Below are 14864 nucleotides of genomic sequence, written 5' to 3'. Positions count from 1 at the left end.
CTACCTTAAGGAATGAACTGCCTCCACTCTACCAGTCCCCCAAAACTGATTCCTAAGAGTCATTCTAGATTCTTTATCCTCTCTCCTGTAAGCCAGTCAATCAAGGCCAGTATTTTCCACCTCCTTGATATCATTGGTGACTCTTTCTAGCTAATTCATTCTCCAGCCCTATTCCTCTCAATAAAAGAAACACCTTCCAGGTTTTGCCCAAGTAGATTTTCTAAAATGTAATTTTTTTTGAAATGTTAATTCTCCAGTGTTCATAGCAAAATGTTCATCTCTTTTTCTTATGCCCTGTCTTAGTCATCTAGTACTGCTCTAACAGAAGTTCAACTGAATGGCTTTAACAAAGAGAAATTTATTTTCTCACAATCTAGTAGGCTAGAAGTCCAAATTCAGGGCATCAACTCCATGGGGAAGGCTTTCTCTGTTGGCTTTGGAGGAAGATCCTTGTCATCGATCTTCTCCTGGTCAAGAAGCTTCTCAGGCGCAACAACCCCAGGTCCAAAGGATGTGCTCTGCTCCCAGCACTGCTTTCTTGGTGGTATGAGGTCCCCCACGGCCTAACCAAGTTAACACATACTTCTGTGGGACACAATTCAATCCACGACATGCCCTAAGCCTCTCCCACATTCATTTCCTCATAACCTCCCAGACAGGGTAATAGGTGTCTTTTGGTGCATTTGTAAGGCTCTCACCAGCCACCACTGGCCCCTTTCTATGAGATCTACTCTACCTAGAAGTCTGAGCTTCAGCCTACATGTTGTCCTACATGGCTCTGAATTGGCACAAGCCTCAGCTGATTGGATTAGAGGTCCAAGCTTATTCAAGCTGGACTAATAAGAATATTTCCTTTGGAGGGGTTGAACCCCCAAACTGGACCTTTTTCTTGAGGTAAGGTAATGTCAACCCACGAACTGAGACTGCTTTTGTGGAATGTGGGGTGTTCAGAAAACCAGAAAATAGTCTACAGAATGAAAGAATGAAAGCTGATACAGGCAGAGCAGCAAGATGAGAGAAGACATGGTCCCAGAGAAGGAATACCTTTCTTGGTTCCAGATGTTACCCATTTCCTGGTTCTACTCCCAGATGCATTCTGACCCTTGGGTTTTGCAAGACACCTCAACATCCTTATACAAATGCCACGTTATTGATTAAACTAGCTCAAAAGGGGTTCTATTACTTACAATCAAAAGAGTTTTAACTAAGACACCTATTCATCTTGCAAGACTCAGGCAAGGGTTATTCCTCTCTAAAGACTTTCCAAACCCTAAAACTACCCTCTCCTTGATCCTCATTTGTGCTTCGCTTTACCTGCAACACTTCACAATTCCTACATGCTTGCCACTCCCATAAAATTTATAAACTACTTAAGAACAGAGGAAAGGTCTCCAGCACTCATTACAGTTCCAGGTACATAATAAAGGTTTAACCTATTTCCCTAATCAAAGACTAAAACTTGATAGCCTAGAGACTGGATTTTTGCTGAACAGCTATTCTATTTAGCCTATGAGGATTGTGTGTACATGCGTGCACATGTGTGTATAAAACCTAGTATTGTATTTCCTTTTCTAAGGAAAAGAACATCAAGACTGTTACCTAGCATTATCCAGAATATCAATTTCCTCTCTACTTTACTTGATTGAAATATCGGAGTTGGGCATTTATTTGGCTAATGTTTCCATGAGTTTGGAGAGGAGCCAAGCCAAACGTTTATCAAAGTGTTCCGCTAGGCACAAAAGGAGGTTCAATTATAAGGTAATATCTGTCCCCACAACTTCATCAAGATGGACTTCCCAAGGTTACCAATGATCTTGTTGTTAAATCCAACGGGCATTTAACCTTTATCTACAGTTTGACGTCGTTGACTAATTCCTTCTTTAATGTCCTTTCTTGGTTTTGAGACTCCACTCTTAATTTTTTTTTTTTTTCCTGATCCTTCTACTGGCCCTCATGTCCTTTCTGTGCTTCTTTTGCTCAGCATTGCTTAATTGTTGTCTTTGATACTCTTCTCTTTTATTTTGCCATCTCCCAGGCTGATCCTATTTCCATCATGGCTTTCAGTTACTTATCTATGTAGGGTGTTGACTCTTAAATCACCATCTCAGGTCTCATCTCTGAGGTTTATATTTGGATACTTCACATAAATATCCCATAGACATGTCAAACACAATACATTCCAAACCGTACTCATTATCTCCACCATCCCCGAAAAAGCACAACTAAGCAAACTATGTCCTTCATTCTATATTTTCTCTCTTCCTGAACTATTTACACAGACGCTTGCTTAAGCCAGAAACCTATGTCAACCTCAATTCTTTCCTGTCATCAACTACATGTAGTCATCAAACCATGCTCTACCCTCTAAATATCTCACTAGCTTAACATGTGAATAACGAAATAAGGACTCACAATCTTATCCTCTTAACAAAACACTTATCTACCTCAATTTTGCTTTCTATATATTTGGCACAGTAATGATTCCAGATAGAAATCACTGAGTTTCAACTTCCATCCTTTGCTAATGATACCTATACAAAGTGATGCTAGAATGGAAAGATAAAGGAGAAGGGAAAAACTGGATAGTAAAAAATGTTTCTAGATTTTTTTCTTAGTGCCATCTCTGCTGCTCCACCAAATAAGGGCCCAAAATTTATGTTACATTTATTTGATGCCTTATTTAAACTGTCTTACTGGACATTTTCCATCTGTTTAGCTCCTAGAAAGAGACCAAATATTTTTGTCATGGCAAGACCTTATGTGCATGTGATCTTACACTGGGCAAACTATGCAGGGGCCCAGTACTTTTAGGATGATTGGGAAAATGAAATAGGAAAGTTTTCCACTCAGTGAATTAAAAAGATCATGATCCATTTTGGCCATCCCATTTTTAGTTTATTAATAGAATAAGTAAAAATGCACATAGTAAATCAATGTCCTGTTGAGCAATGTTAACAAATAACAAAGGATTGAAATTGGTAGCTAAAATTTTGGATGTTCTTAGTTACCAAATTTCCAGAGGCAAAGTGGAGAGACATTTGGACTGAAATATCTGCATTGTTGTGGGATTTTATTTTTGTATTTATTTACTTATTTATATTTTATTTTTTTAAAAGAGATGCACCAAATTAAAAGGCCACCTACTGGCTGGTATTTATCATTTTTTTGTCATTACCAGAAAGTGAAAAAAATACTCTTGTTCTCTTTTTCTTAGTCAAAATGCTGTTTCCAGTCCATGCATGCTGTAAACATTATAAAGACTCATGAACACTGTCTTACCACCTGTGATCATTCAGGTTGTGTGTCAACTTGATGGGGCCATGATGCTCAGTGGTTTGGCAGTTATGATATAGTTTGGCAGTCCTATAATCACCTCCATGATGAGATCTGCTGTGAGTAGCCAATCAGTCAAAAGGGTGTTTCCTTGGGAGTGTGGCCTGCATCCAATATAGGTCGACTTTCTAGCAAGGCTTAAGGGTTTTTTCTCTTTCTGGATCCTGCATCCTGCAGCTTACTCCTGTTCATCTGACCTTTGGCTCTTGGGACTTGAGTTAGCAGCTTACCTGCTGGTCATGGGATTTGTCAGCCTCCAGTCTGTGAGCTAGCAGTCTACAGTCTGACCTGCCAATCTTGGGTTCACCAGTTCCTATAGCTATGTGAGTCAGGAGAAGCCTCCAGCCTGACCAATGGATTTGAGACTTTCCAGCCTCTATAACTGCATGAACCATTTTCTTCCTTGATATAAATCTCTCTCTCTCTCTCTCGTGTGTGTGTGTATGTGTGTGTGTGTGTGTGTGTGTGTGTAGCTTCACTGGTTTGCTTCTCTAGAGAACTCCAGCCTAAGACATCTCCCATTGACCTTAGGTGCCTCTCAGGACCTCCATTCCCTGCAAAATGAGGGAGGTTAGACTCACTAATCTCTAGGGTCCCTTCCAGATCCAACAATCTGATGGCATGTGTTGTAATGGCTCCAGAATAAAGGAATGGCTTCAGCTCTGGGCTGCAAGGCTGCTGTGATACCTGTGAAACTCTGCTTCATCAAGGCATGAGACACATGAGAAACTTCAGACCATTTCATGGAGTAGGGACAAAGGGCAAACCTGTACTTGCAAAGGAATGGCTCATAATGTCTCTGCAGTGACTCACATTATCCCTACTTTTTGAACAATTGAATGCTCATAAAACCATATACCTATCTTTATTTATGATAAAACTGTTGAAATAACATTCTCTGCCAGTGTTTTGGGGCTATGGAGAAAAGCATTTGAGGAAATGCCATCTCCACAATCCAGCAGTGAAATCGTTGTTGACTGCCCTTCAGCTGATTTTGACTCATAAAGACCCCACGTGACAGAGTAGATTTGCCCCATAGGGTTTTCTTGGCTATAATCTTTACCAGAGCAGATCATCAGGTCTTTCTCCCAGAATGGGTTGGGTGAATTTGACCTGCCAAACTTTTTGGTCAGCTGCCAACCGCCTAACCATTGGACCACAGGGCTCTTAGGAGCGATATTGTTGTTAGGTGCCCTCCAGTGGGAGCGACGGTAGGCACAACAGAACAAAACGCTGCCCAGTCCGGTGCCATCCTCACAATGGATGCTATGTTTGAGCCCACTGTTTCTTCCACTCTGTCAATCCATCTCATTGAGGGTCTTCTTCTTTTCCTTGACCCTCTACCTTGCCTAGTAGTTAAATTAGGGCCAAAGAATATGCTCACGCTCTTGTCTTTCTCATTGCTCTGAAAATCAACCAGGAAGCTAGTCCCGGAGTAAGTTCTCCCCGGACAGAAATCAAAGGTGCCCGGCAAACATAAGTGCAAGCTGGCAGGATTGAAAGGGCTCTCGTCCACCTTCAGCTGGAAGACAGTCTGACCCCAAATCTTCCTGAGTGAGCGGGCGGAGGCCCAGAGTATTCGCGGAGACGAGGTCGTGGCAACCGGGCCAGCTCCACAGACCCCGCCCCCAAGAGGCCCCCGCCCCCAGGAGGCCCCGCCCCTCACCTTGCGGGCGCAGCGGCCCAGCCGAAGGTGCGTGCGGCGCTCTGTGATTGGCGGCGGCCCGCGATGCCCGGCTGCGATTGGCTGCCTCGGCCTCTTTGTTCCCGGGGCCGGGTCGCAGGCAGGCTGCTGCGGGCAGAGCGGCGGAAGTTTGACGGCGCCGGCGAGCGGCTGCTGCAGGGGCTCGGGAGTCCCCGCAGGTTTCCCCAGTGCCCGCGCCGGGCCTCTACGTCAGGTCCGCACGGTCGGAGCGAAGCCCGTTGAAGCGCAGCTATGGACCTGGAAGCCCGAGTGAAGAAGGTAGGGGAGCTCCGGCTGCGGGCAGGGCTGCCTCACCTGAAGGCGGCGCCGCCCCCTAGATGCCGCGGGCGGTCGGGCGTGCGGGCGGCGCGAGCCGGGTCTCCGGGTCCCAGGTGCCCACCCTCCGGGGAACACAAGGTGCCAGCGGGCTCTCCCCGCCTCCGAAACTGGGGCGGTGGCGAGTCGGGAGCGCGACCGAGCGCGGGACATTTCCCTGCCGTCTGACCACTGCCCGGGGGCTTGAAGTGCTGGAAAAGTTTCCTTAAGGTGTTTCCACTGCTCTGTGCCTCCCTAAAGGGGAAGGGTGAGGTCAGGGTGAGGCCGGGCGGGACCGTGACACCGCTTCTTCCTGTCTCAGGAAATTCAACTTTATTAAACCTTTGTGGTTTAGGGGCCTGAATCCGGCTTTGACAGCTCAGATCTCCTCCACTGCCGGCCGCTTGGCCCCCCGAGACTGTCTACAAGGAGTGCTGATTCCATACACTTCCTTCGCACCCGTGGCGGGCTGATAACTTGAGGGTTTTTTTTTTTTTTTTTCATTTATTACTTGACTGCCAAGGCACTGCCTCCTTCTTAGGGAGTTATCTCTCAGAGAAAACGCTCTCCCTGCCTGACAGCTTCCCCAAACGGCCTCTGGATCACCAGTGCCTTAGCGCTTGGAGGAGTTTCCAGCCTGCTCTGGGGCGTCAGGACCGACGGCTCTGCCTGAGCCGCTCCGTGACTATGGGGAGCCTCAGGTCCTCAGGGGGAAGTGGGTGGGCACCGCACTGTGACTCACAAGGAATGCTGATGTCACATTCCAGGGCAACGTTCCCTGTGAAAGGTCTCATTCTAGGGAATTGCGCATATTTACTTTGCAGTAAATTTAAAAGGAGAGTCTCTGAGTGGCGCAAAAGGTTAGGCGCTAGTCGAAAGGTTGGCTTTTGGAACCCACTAGAGGCGCCTCAGAAGACAGTCCTAAGGCTCTGCTTCTGAAAGATCGCAGCCTTGGAAACTCTGTGGAGCAGTTCTCTGCATCCTTGGGATGGCCAGGAGTTTGAATCCACTCTATGGCTACTAAAAATAACAACAAGTTTAAGCTAGCTGCCCCTAATCAAATAGGAAAGGAAGTTTTCCAGAAGAAATGAGGAGGATAATACAGAAAACTTAGTTTTCTTTCTAGTTGCCAACTTAAGGTTGTCGATATTGTTGTTATTCCATCTTCTAAAGACGCAGTTCCTGACTTGAGCATTAATGCACTTTCATGATCCATACTAGACTATTGAAAATGAACGCAGATTAGGTTAAAAAAAAAAAAAGAAGCAATAAATATTTGCAATGGGAAAACAGTTCATTCCTAGGTTCACTGTGAGTCTCAGTAGACTCGACGGCAGTGGTTTTGGGGTTATGACTAAAACCGGTACTCAAAAGGGAATCCAAGGACTGGAAAACAAAGTAAATTCTTCACATAGTGTGATTAACTGCAGTCCTTTATCTTTCTGATTGGTTTCTTATTCTTTTATTTGCTTTGAAGTAACCCTGATATTTTTTGTTCATCATGCTTGGCACTAAGGAAAGCATTTTGCTAGCCTTCTGTTGATGAACACCACTCTCATTTTGTTTTTCAAGTGGGTAAGAATAGTAGTTGTCAAAAGTTCTGGGGGTCTTGACTGTGCATATAAGTATTGATTTGAAACTGCTTCTTAAAAGTCGACCTCCAAAAATGATTTTGAAAGTATTTGAGACAAGAACAAGTAATCCTGAGGGGAAAAACCCAAAGGTAAGAATTACATGTGCTTGCAAGAGAAAAAGCCAAACATTATTTGTAAACAGTTTCCTTAAACTTTCAAAATGTGGGTTATGATGAATAAATATAATGCCCTTGACACTTGGTGTAATTTTTCTTCTCCATCACCTTTTATTTTAAAAGATTTTTTCAATGAAGAATGTTATCCTTCTCTCTAATCCTCCCCAACCCTGGAGAAAAGGGTTCCATAAACTTAAAGCTTTTACAGATAATCCCTTGACAGGACAAACCCTTGTTTTGTCACCTCTAGTGATTCTTAGGGCAGAGTCCTCAACAAGTAAATTGGAAAGTACTAAAAGATCCCAAAGAGCTCCAATTTGACTGCCAGTCATACCCTCTTTTTGCCTTTGGAGAGTCCTCGACAGACTTTATGATCTGTGGATTGGAGAATAAGTTTCCCTGTGCAAAAGAGTTTGGAGATCCTGCCCCCAGGAATACATTTCACGATTTTAGCCATAATCTCAGAAAGAAACATGTATCTGCTTTAGAAATTGTTTTCCAACATACCTGAAGAAGGAAACATCACAAAATTATCCCTGATCTACCAGCAGAGCCCTCTTACCCTATTTAGAAACCTAGTTTTCAAGCCTCTGGGTTTTTTTTTTTTTTTTTTTAAACTCACGTACACAAGAAAAGGAATAGTTTCAATGTACCTTGAGAAAAGCCAGCTTGGAGATTGGAACAAAGACACACCACTTGAATAAAGCTAAACATGACTTCTGTTCTGAGATACATGAAATTTTTTTCTTCTAAAATTATTACATTGTTGATTTCATAAGGAATTTTCCCTAGGCAGATGAGAAATGTTACTTTATTTCCACTAACATTTTGTATAAAAAGAATTAAAGAGGTTTGTTTTTATTACACAGCGACCTAGGTGGATGATACTATTATAGGATTCTTGGGTTATAAAAGAAGAACTTGATATCTGCTTTGTACCACTTTGGATTAATTACCAGTAAACCCACTATCCCAAAGACAAGGGATTTTTATAATTTAGATTTTGCTCTATTTTTGTTTTGTTTGAAGTAAGCAAGCTGTTGCAAGGAGGTGGGAGATAGTTTGGTTATACAGAGTTTTTGTTTTAACAATATTTTAGAACAGAGTTTGACTTTCACATCCTTGGTCTGTCTTCTGAGGTACTCATCTAGACCCCTTATGCCTTAAGTCTCTTCACTGTAATTGACTTTGTCTAAGTGGAGCCCATGTATGCTTGGAAAAAATAATGGCCTTTGAGAAGCAAACAGTCACACTTTGTGGTGAATGGTAAGTCATGGCCCACAGCCAGCTGCTTTGCTCTTTCCTTTCTGTGTTATTCTCTCAGGAGAACCACTTTTTTTTTCCCCCGCTCTCTTTCTCCTTAAACGCATACCAGAGAGAAAGAACTCCAGTAATTTCTCTTGTACTGCCGGAATTGCTGCAGGGCTTTTAATTTCATACCTGATTCATTTCTTGCCTCCATTCTAACCTCTGTTTTTTGAACCATTCAAATATCTTGGCATGTTTTTCTTACGACTCTTTTTTTTTTTCCTTTTTTAAAAAATGAGAAGCATTTTAAAGATTACAGGTCACTAAAAATCCCCTTTCTCTACATCCAAAGCTTGTTTTAAAAGCTTCTTTCATTAGCCGAAAAGCCATAGTAAAACCAAATGATTGCATTTGGAAAGAAGACTGAACCACAATTATTTCTATGAGAAATTATTTCCATGAGAAATTAGAGTGAGCATCTTTTCTTAAATGGTCCCTGATTGAAGCTGAAAGGGCAAGTAGAGGGAGACCTGCATGCGCAAATCTACAGGTGGATTCTCTGCTTCAAGTCATTTTTGCTGTGGGAATCATTGTCAAGGCCAGGGGAAAGAGAGAAGAAGGTATGTTCAGGGCTTTGTCTTAGCTGCCTGCCTCTCAGAACAAATAGAAAAAAGTGAAGCGGTCCGCAGCTGGACTTTTATCTCTCGTAACCCATTACATTGACTGGATGTGAAAAGTCACTTCCTCTTAACTAGCCCTGAGTGTTGATTTGACTAGAACTCTAGTAGGTTTTTGTGAGTTTCAGTTTTTTTTTGTTGTTGTTGTTTGTTCCTTTATGTTATCCTAAGAAATGGAATTATTTTTATTGTTAGATGCCATCAAGTCAGTTCCAACTCATAGCGAACCCATGTACCAGAGGATGAAACACTGCCTGGTCCCGCGTCATCCTCATAATCATTGTTATGCCTGAGCCCATTATGAACGCTACTGTGTCAGTCTATCTCATCGAGGTCTTCTTTTTCACTCACCCTCTACTTTACCGAGCATGATGTCTTTCTCTGGGGACTGCTCCCTCCTGATAACATGTCGAAGGTATATGAGACATAGTCTCACCACCCTTGCCTCTAAGGAGCACTTTGGCTCTACTTCTTCCACGACAGATTTGTTCTTTCTTTTGGCAGTCCATGGTATAGTCAGTATTCTTCACCAACACCATAACTCAAAGGCGTCAATTCTTCTTTGGTCTTCCTTATTCATTATCCAGCTTTCGCATGCATACGAGGCAATTGAAAAAACCATGGCTTGGGTCAGGCGCACCTTAGTCCTTAAAGTCGCATTTTAGCTTTTTTGACACTTTAAACAGGTCTTTTGCAGCAGATTTGCCCAATGCAATGTGTCGTTTGAGTTCTTGACTGCTGCTTCAATGGGCTTTGATTGTAGATCCAAGTAAAATGAAACCCTTGGCAACTGCAGTCTTTTGTTCATTTACCATGATGTTACTTACTGGTACAGTTGTGAAGATTTTTGTTTTCTTTATGTTGAAGTGTAATCCATACTGAAAGCTGTAGTCTTTGATCTTCATCAGTAAGTGCTTCAAGTCCTCTTCACTTTCAGCAGGCAGAATTGTGTCATCTGCATAATGCAGGTTGTTAATGAGTCTTCCGCCAATCCTAATGCCATGTTCTTCTTCATATAGTCCAGCTTTTGGATTATTTGCTCAGCTTACAGATTGAGTAAGTATGGTGAAAGGATACAATACCAGTGCATTTCGGCTCACTAATGGCTAAGATATCAATGTTTATGCGTTCTATTTCTTTTTTGACAATTTCCAGTTTTCCTAGATTCATACTTCATGCATTCCATGTTCCTATTATTAATGGATGTTTTCAGCTATTCTCATTTTGAATTGTGCCACATCAACAAATGAAGGTCCCAAAAGCTTGACTCCATTTAATTCATTAAGGTTGACTCTACTTTCAGGAGGCGGCTCTTCCTCAATCGTATTTTGAGTGGCTTCCAACCTGAGGGGCTCATCTTCTGGCACTATACCAGACAGTGTTCCACTGCTACTCATAATGTTTTCACTGGCTAATTTTTTCCAGAAGTAGATCGCCAGGTCCTTCTTCCTAGTCTGTCTTAGTGAGGAAGCTCCACTGAAACCTGTCCATCATGAGTGGTCCTGCTGATATTTGAATACCAGTGGCATAGCTTCCAGGATCACAGCAACATGCAAGCCACTACAGTACAACACTCTGACAGACACATGGGGAGAAGTAGAATTAGGGATATATGTTTCTACTATATTAGTACTGTTGCCTCACCCCATTCCTTTCCTTTGTTGGTACTCATACTCCACTCTATCTACAATCCTAAATCTTACCCATCCTTCATGGACCCCGTAATCTCCTCTGGAAAATTTTTCTCTGTGTTCCCAGCTAGATGCAAGATCTCTTTCTCCTGAATTCCTGATGCATGTTATCTATAATTCTTATGACACAGATCACACCCCCCTGTGGATTATAGTTCCCTTTGTGTATATTTCACATCCTTACCTAGACTGCAGGCTTCTTGAGAGACAAATTCGTATCTGATTATACTTGCATAGTTTGCAGTTCAAAAAGTATTATATGTTATTTCTTTTGCTGTTCAAATCCATCTCATGAAGTAGACCTTAGCCCCATTTTTAGGATGAAGAAACTAAGGCTCAGATTGATTACAGGCATACGTCAGAGATATTACGAGTTCCAGACCGCCACAATAAAGTGAATATCACAATAAAGTGAGTCACAGGAATTTTTTTATTTCCCAGTGCATATAAGTGTTGTTTACATTATATTATAGCCTATTAAGTGCAATAATATTATGTCTAAAAAAAAGCAACGTACATACCTTAATTAAAAAATACTAACCATCATCGGAGCCTTCAGCAAATCGTAATCTTTTTGCTGGTGGAGGGTCTTGCCTCGATATTGATGACTGCTAACTGATCAGGGTAGTGGTTGCTGAAGGTTGGGGTGGCAGTGGCAATTTCTTAAAATAAGACAGCAGTGAAGTTTGTCGCATTGATTGACACTTCCTTTCACGAAAGAGTTCTCTGTAGCATGCAATGCTGTTTGATAGCATTTTACCTATAGTAGAACTTTCAAAATGGAAATCAGTCCTCTCAAATCCTACTGCTGCTTTATCAAATGAGTTTATGTAATATTCTAAATCCTTTGTTGTCATTTCAGCAATATTCACAGCATCTTTACCAGGAGTAGATTCCATCTCAAGAAACCACTTTCTTTGTTCATCCATAAGACGCAACTCCTTATCCATTAACATTTTATCATGAGATTGCAGCAATTCAGTTACATTTTCAGCTCTACTTCTAATTCTAATTCTTTTGCTATTTCTACCGTATCTGCAGTTCCTCTACTAAAGTCTTGAACCCCCCAAAGTCATGCATGAGGGCTAGAATCAACTTTTTCCAAACTCCTGTTAATGTTGATATTTTGACCTCCTCCCGTGAATCAAGAATGTTCTTAATGGCATCTAGGATGGTGAATCCTTTCCAGGAGGTTTTCAATTTACTTTGCCCAGATCCATCAGAGGAATCACTATCTATGGCAGCTATAGCCTTAAAAAATGTATTTCTTAATTAATAAGACTTGAAGGTCAAAATTACACTTTAATCCATGGGCTACAGAATGGATGTTATGTTAACAGGCATGAAAACGTTAGTGTCCTAGTACATCTCCCTCAGAGCTCTTGGGTGACCAGATGCATTGTCAGTGAGCAGTAATATTTTGAAAGGAATCTCTTTTTTTTGAGCAGTAGGTGTAAACACTGGGCTTGAAGTATTCAGTAAACCATGTTGTAAACAGACGTGCCGTCATCCAGCTTTGTTGTTCCATTTATAGAGCACAGGCAGAGTAGATGTAGCACAATTCTTAAGAGCCCTAGGGTTTTTGGAATGGTAAATGAGCACTGGCTTCGACTTAAAGTCCCCAGCTGCATGAGCTCCTGGCAAGAGAGTCAGCCTGTCCTTTGGAGCTCTGAAGTCAGGCGTTGACTTCTCTCCAGCTATGAAAGCCCTAGATGGCGTCTTCTTCCAACATAAGGCTGTTTTGTCTACATTGACAATCTGTTGTTCAGGGCCGCCCCCTTCCTCAGTTATGTCAGCTGGATCTTCTGGGTAACTCGCTGCAGCTTCTACATCGGCACTGGCTGCCACCTTGCACTTTTATGTTCTGGAGATGGCTTCTTTCCTTAAACCTCATGAACCAACCTCTTTTCCTCTGCACTTCCCTGACCTCTCTCAGGCTTCAGAGAATTGAAGAGAGGTAGGACCTTTCCCTGGATTAGGCAGTGGGTTTTGTGGTTTTGGTATGTATATATATGAACCTGTTGCTGTCGAGTTGATTCTGACTCATAGTGACCCTGTAGGGCAGAGTAAAACTGTCCCATAGGGTTTCCACGGCTGTGATCTTTATGGAAGCAGAATACCACATCTTTCTTCCACGGAGTGGCTAGTGAGTTTGAACTGCCGACCTTTCAGTTAGCCCCTAAAATGTCAGACCAGACAGCTAAGAATAGTGCAGCTGAAAATAATAAACTCAATTCTGGGAGGGAAAAATTTTTTTTTTTCTTTTTAATTTCTCATTCTTCATGTAAAAAGATTTGCTGAAAAGTGCTGGGAAACGTGAAAATTATCAGCTGTTTCATGAGGCCTTCTCTGAGCTCCGGGGTGATAACCAGCATCTTGAGCATGAAATTAACATCATGGGCCAGTGAGCTCCAAGGGTTGCTATGAGGGGCCTGCTTAGTGGAAAGAGAATGATAAATTGGTTAAAAAAAAAAAAAAAGGGTGTACTTCCTACGTTTTTCTGAGATTTAGAAGTAGGAATAAAATTTGACCCCATTGAATGTAAGCCTTTTAGAAACCAAATCAATATATTGGAAACCCTGGTGGCGTAGTGGTTAAGTGCTACGGCTGCTCACCAAAAGATCGGCAGTTCAAATCCACCAGGCGCTCCTTGGAAACTGTATGGGGCAGTTCTACCCTGACCTATAGGGTCACTGTGAGTTGGAATCAACTGCTGTCGAGTTGATTCCGACTCACAGCGACCCTATAGGACAGAGTAGAACTGCCCCGTAGAGTTTCCATTCGTACGTATACATATATGTACGTAAAAACCAAAACCAAACCCCGTGCCATCAAGTTGATTCCGACTCACAGCGACCCTATAGGACAGAGTAGAACTGCCCCATACAGTTTCCAAGGAGCACCTGGTGGATTTGAACTGCTGACCCTTTGGTGAGCAGCCGTAGCACTTAACCACTATGCCACCAGGGTTTCCTATATGTACGTACATAAATATACACATACATAAGTATATACATGTATATCTCTGTAAGTACGTGTGTGTATATGCACACACTCATATATATATACACACATATGTTTTAATGAAGAGGCGTAATGTGCAAAATGTTAGTTATACACCAGTAAATTCCATGAGGAAACCTACGGACTGAACTAAATATTTTTTTCATAAAGCTTAGCTATTTTCAATTTGTTTTTACATAATTAGTTCACCTTTATCATATTTGTGGGGTGTTTGAAGGTATTAGGCTTAATTACTATAATACTATGGAGCGTCAAAGGCTGCTGTATTGGCATGGGTCAAATAAGCCTGGAAGTGATCTATTACTTTCTTCAGTATTTAATTATAGGAATGACAAAAAGAAAAATAATAGAGCTTTTATTGCCTTTAAAAGTTATTTCACCTAAAATAAGATGACTCGCTTATTCATTTAAAAACTATGTGGGTGCTTTTCATATGCCACACATTGTTCTAGGCTCTGGGGTGTAGTATGGAAAAAAAAAAGGCAAGGTCCCTGTGTCACAGAACTTCTAGGGAAGAGAGACAGAGCAAAAAAATAAATGAAAGTAAGTGACAAAGTAAATGGTAGAAAGTAAAAGCAATGGGAATTACATCTTATCAGTGAACTCTTTACAGGGCAGCATACACAAGATTTCTAACGCAAAGAATGGGCAGTTTTGGTGGTGCTTCCTGATTTGGCAAACTTTGTAATTAGAGATTTTCATTTCATTTTTCTTGAGTAATGGCAGATGGAAAAGAAATGAAAAAACAGCTTTTATGTATTAGAATGGGAAAAACCTCATAAATAAATAAAACCAAAAAACCAAACCCGCCGCCGTCAAGTCAATTCTAACTCATAGCGACCCTATAGGACACAGTAGAAGTGACCCGTAGAGTTTCCAAGGAGTGCCTGGCAGATTTGAACTGCCGACCTTTTGGTTAGCAGCCGTAGCACTTAACCACTATGCTATCAGGGTTTCCTCATAAATAGATAAGGCTATACTAATTACAGCCTCACACCCATGAAATAAACTAAGTCTTCCTGATTACAAATGCCTTACAAAGGAGTCATTCTTGGGCTATGTTTCCTCTTTGCAGTCATTGCTAATTTTTGTTTGGTAACTACTGTCATGGTAACTAAAACTATGATTTAAAAAATATCTCT

The 14864-nt window shown here is 41.9% G+C and overlaps 1 protein-coding gene across 3 annotated transcripts in view; it reads left to right on the top strand.

Moving 5' to 3' along the window:
- Nucleotides 1–5127: 5127 nt before the first annotated feature.
- The window catches only part of TES (testin LIM domain protein), a 44965-nt gene continuing 35228 nt past the window's right edge, over nt 5128–14864 (top strand). The window contains exons 1-2 of one of the 3 annotated variants that reach the window (XM_010587370.3): nt 5128–5296; nt 8222–8348. In XM_010587370.3, coding sequence (XP_010585672.1) covers nt 8346–8348 — 3 coding nt within the window. In that variant the 5' untranslated portion in view covers nt 5128–5296; nt 8222–8345. Of the gene's footprint in view, nt 5297–8221; nt 8349–11005; nt 11110–14864 lie in introns of those variants that run through there. The other 2 variants (XM_003407226.4, XM_023544578.2) reach the window with 2 other exon arrangements.

The sequence above is a fragment of the Loxodonta africana genome, chromosome 8, assembly GCF_030014295.1.
Source record: "Loxodonta africana isolate mLoxAfr1 chromosome 8, mLoxAfr1.hap2, whole genome shotgun sequence".
NCBI lineage: Eukaryota > Metazoa > Chordata > Mammalia > Proboscidea > Elephantidae > Loxodonta > Loxodonta africana.
This window is presented reverse-complemented; position numbering and strand designations above follow the sequence as displayed.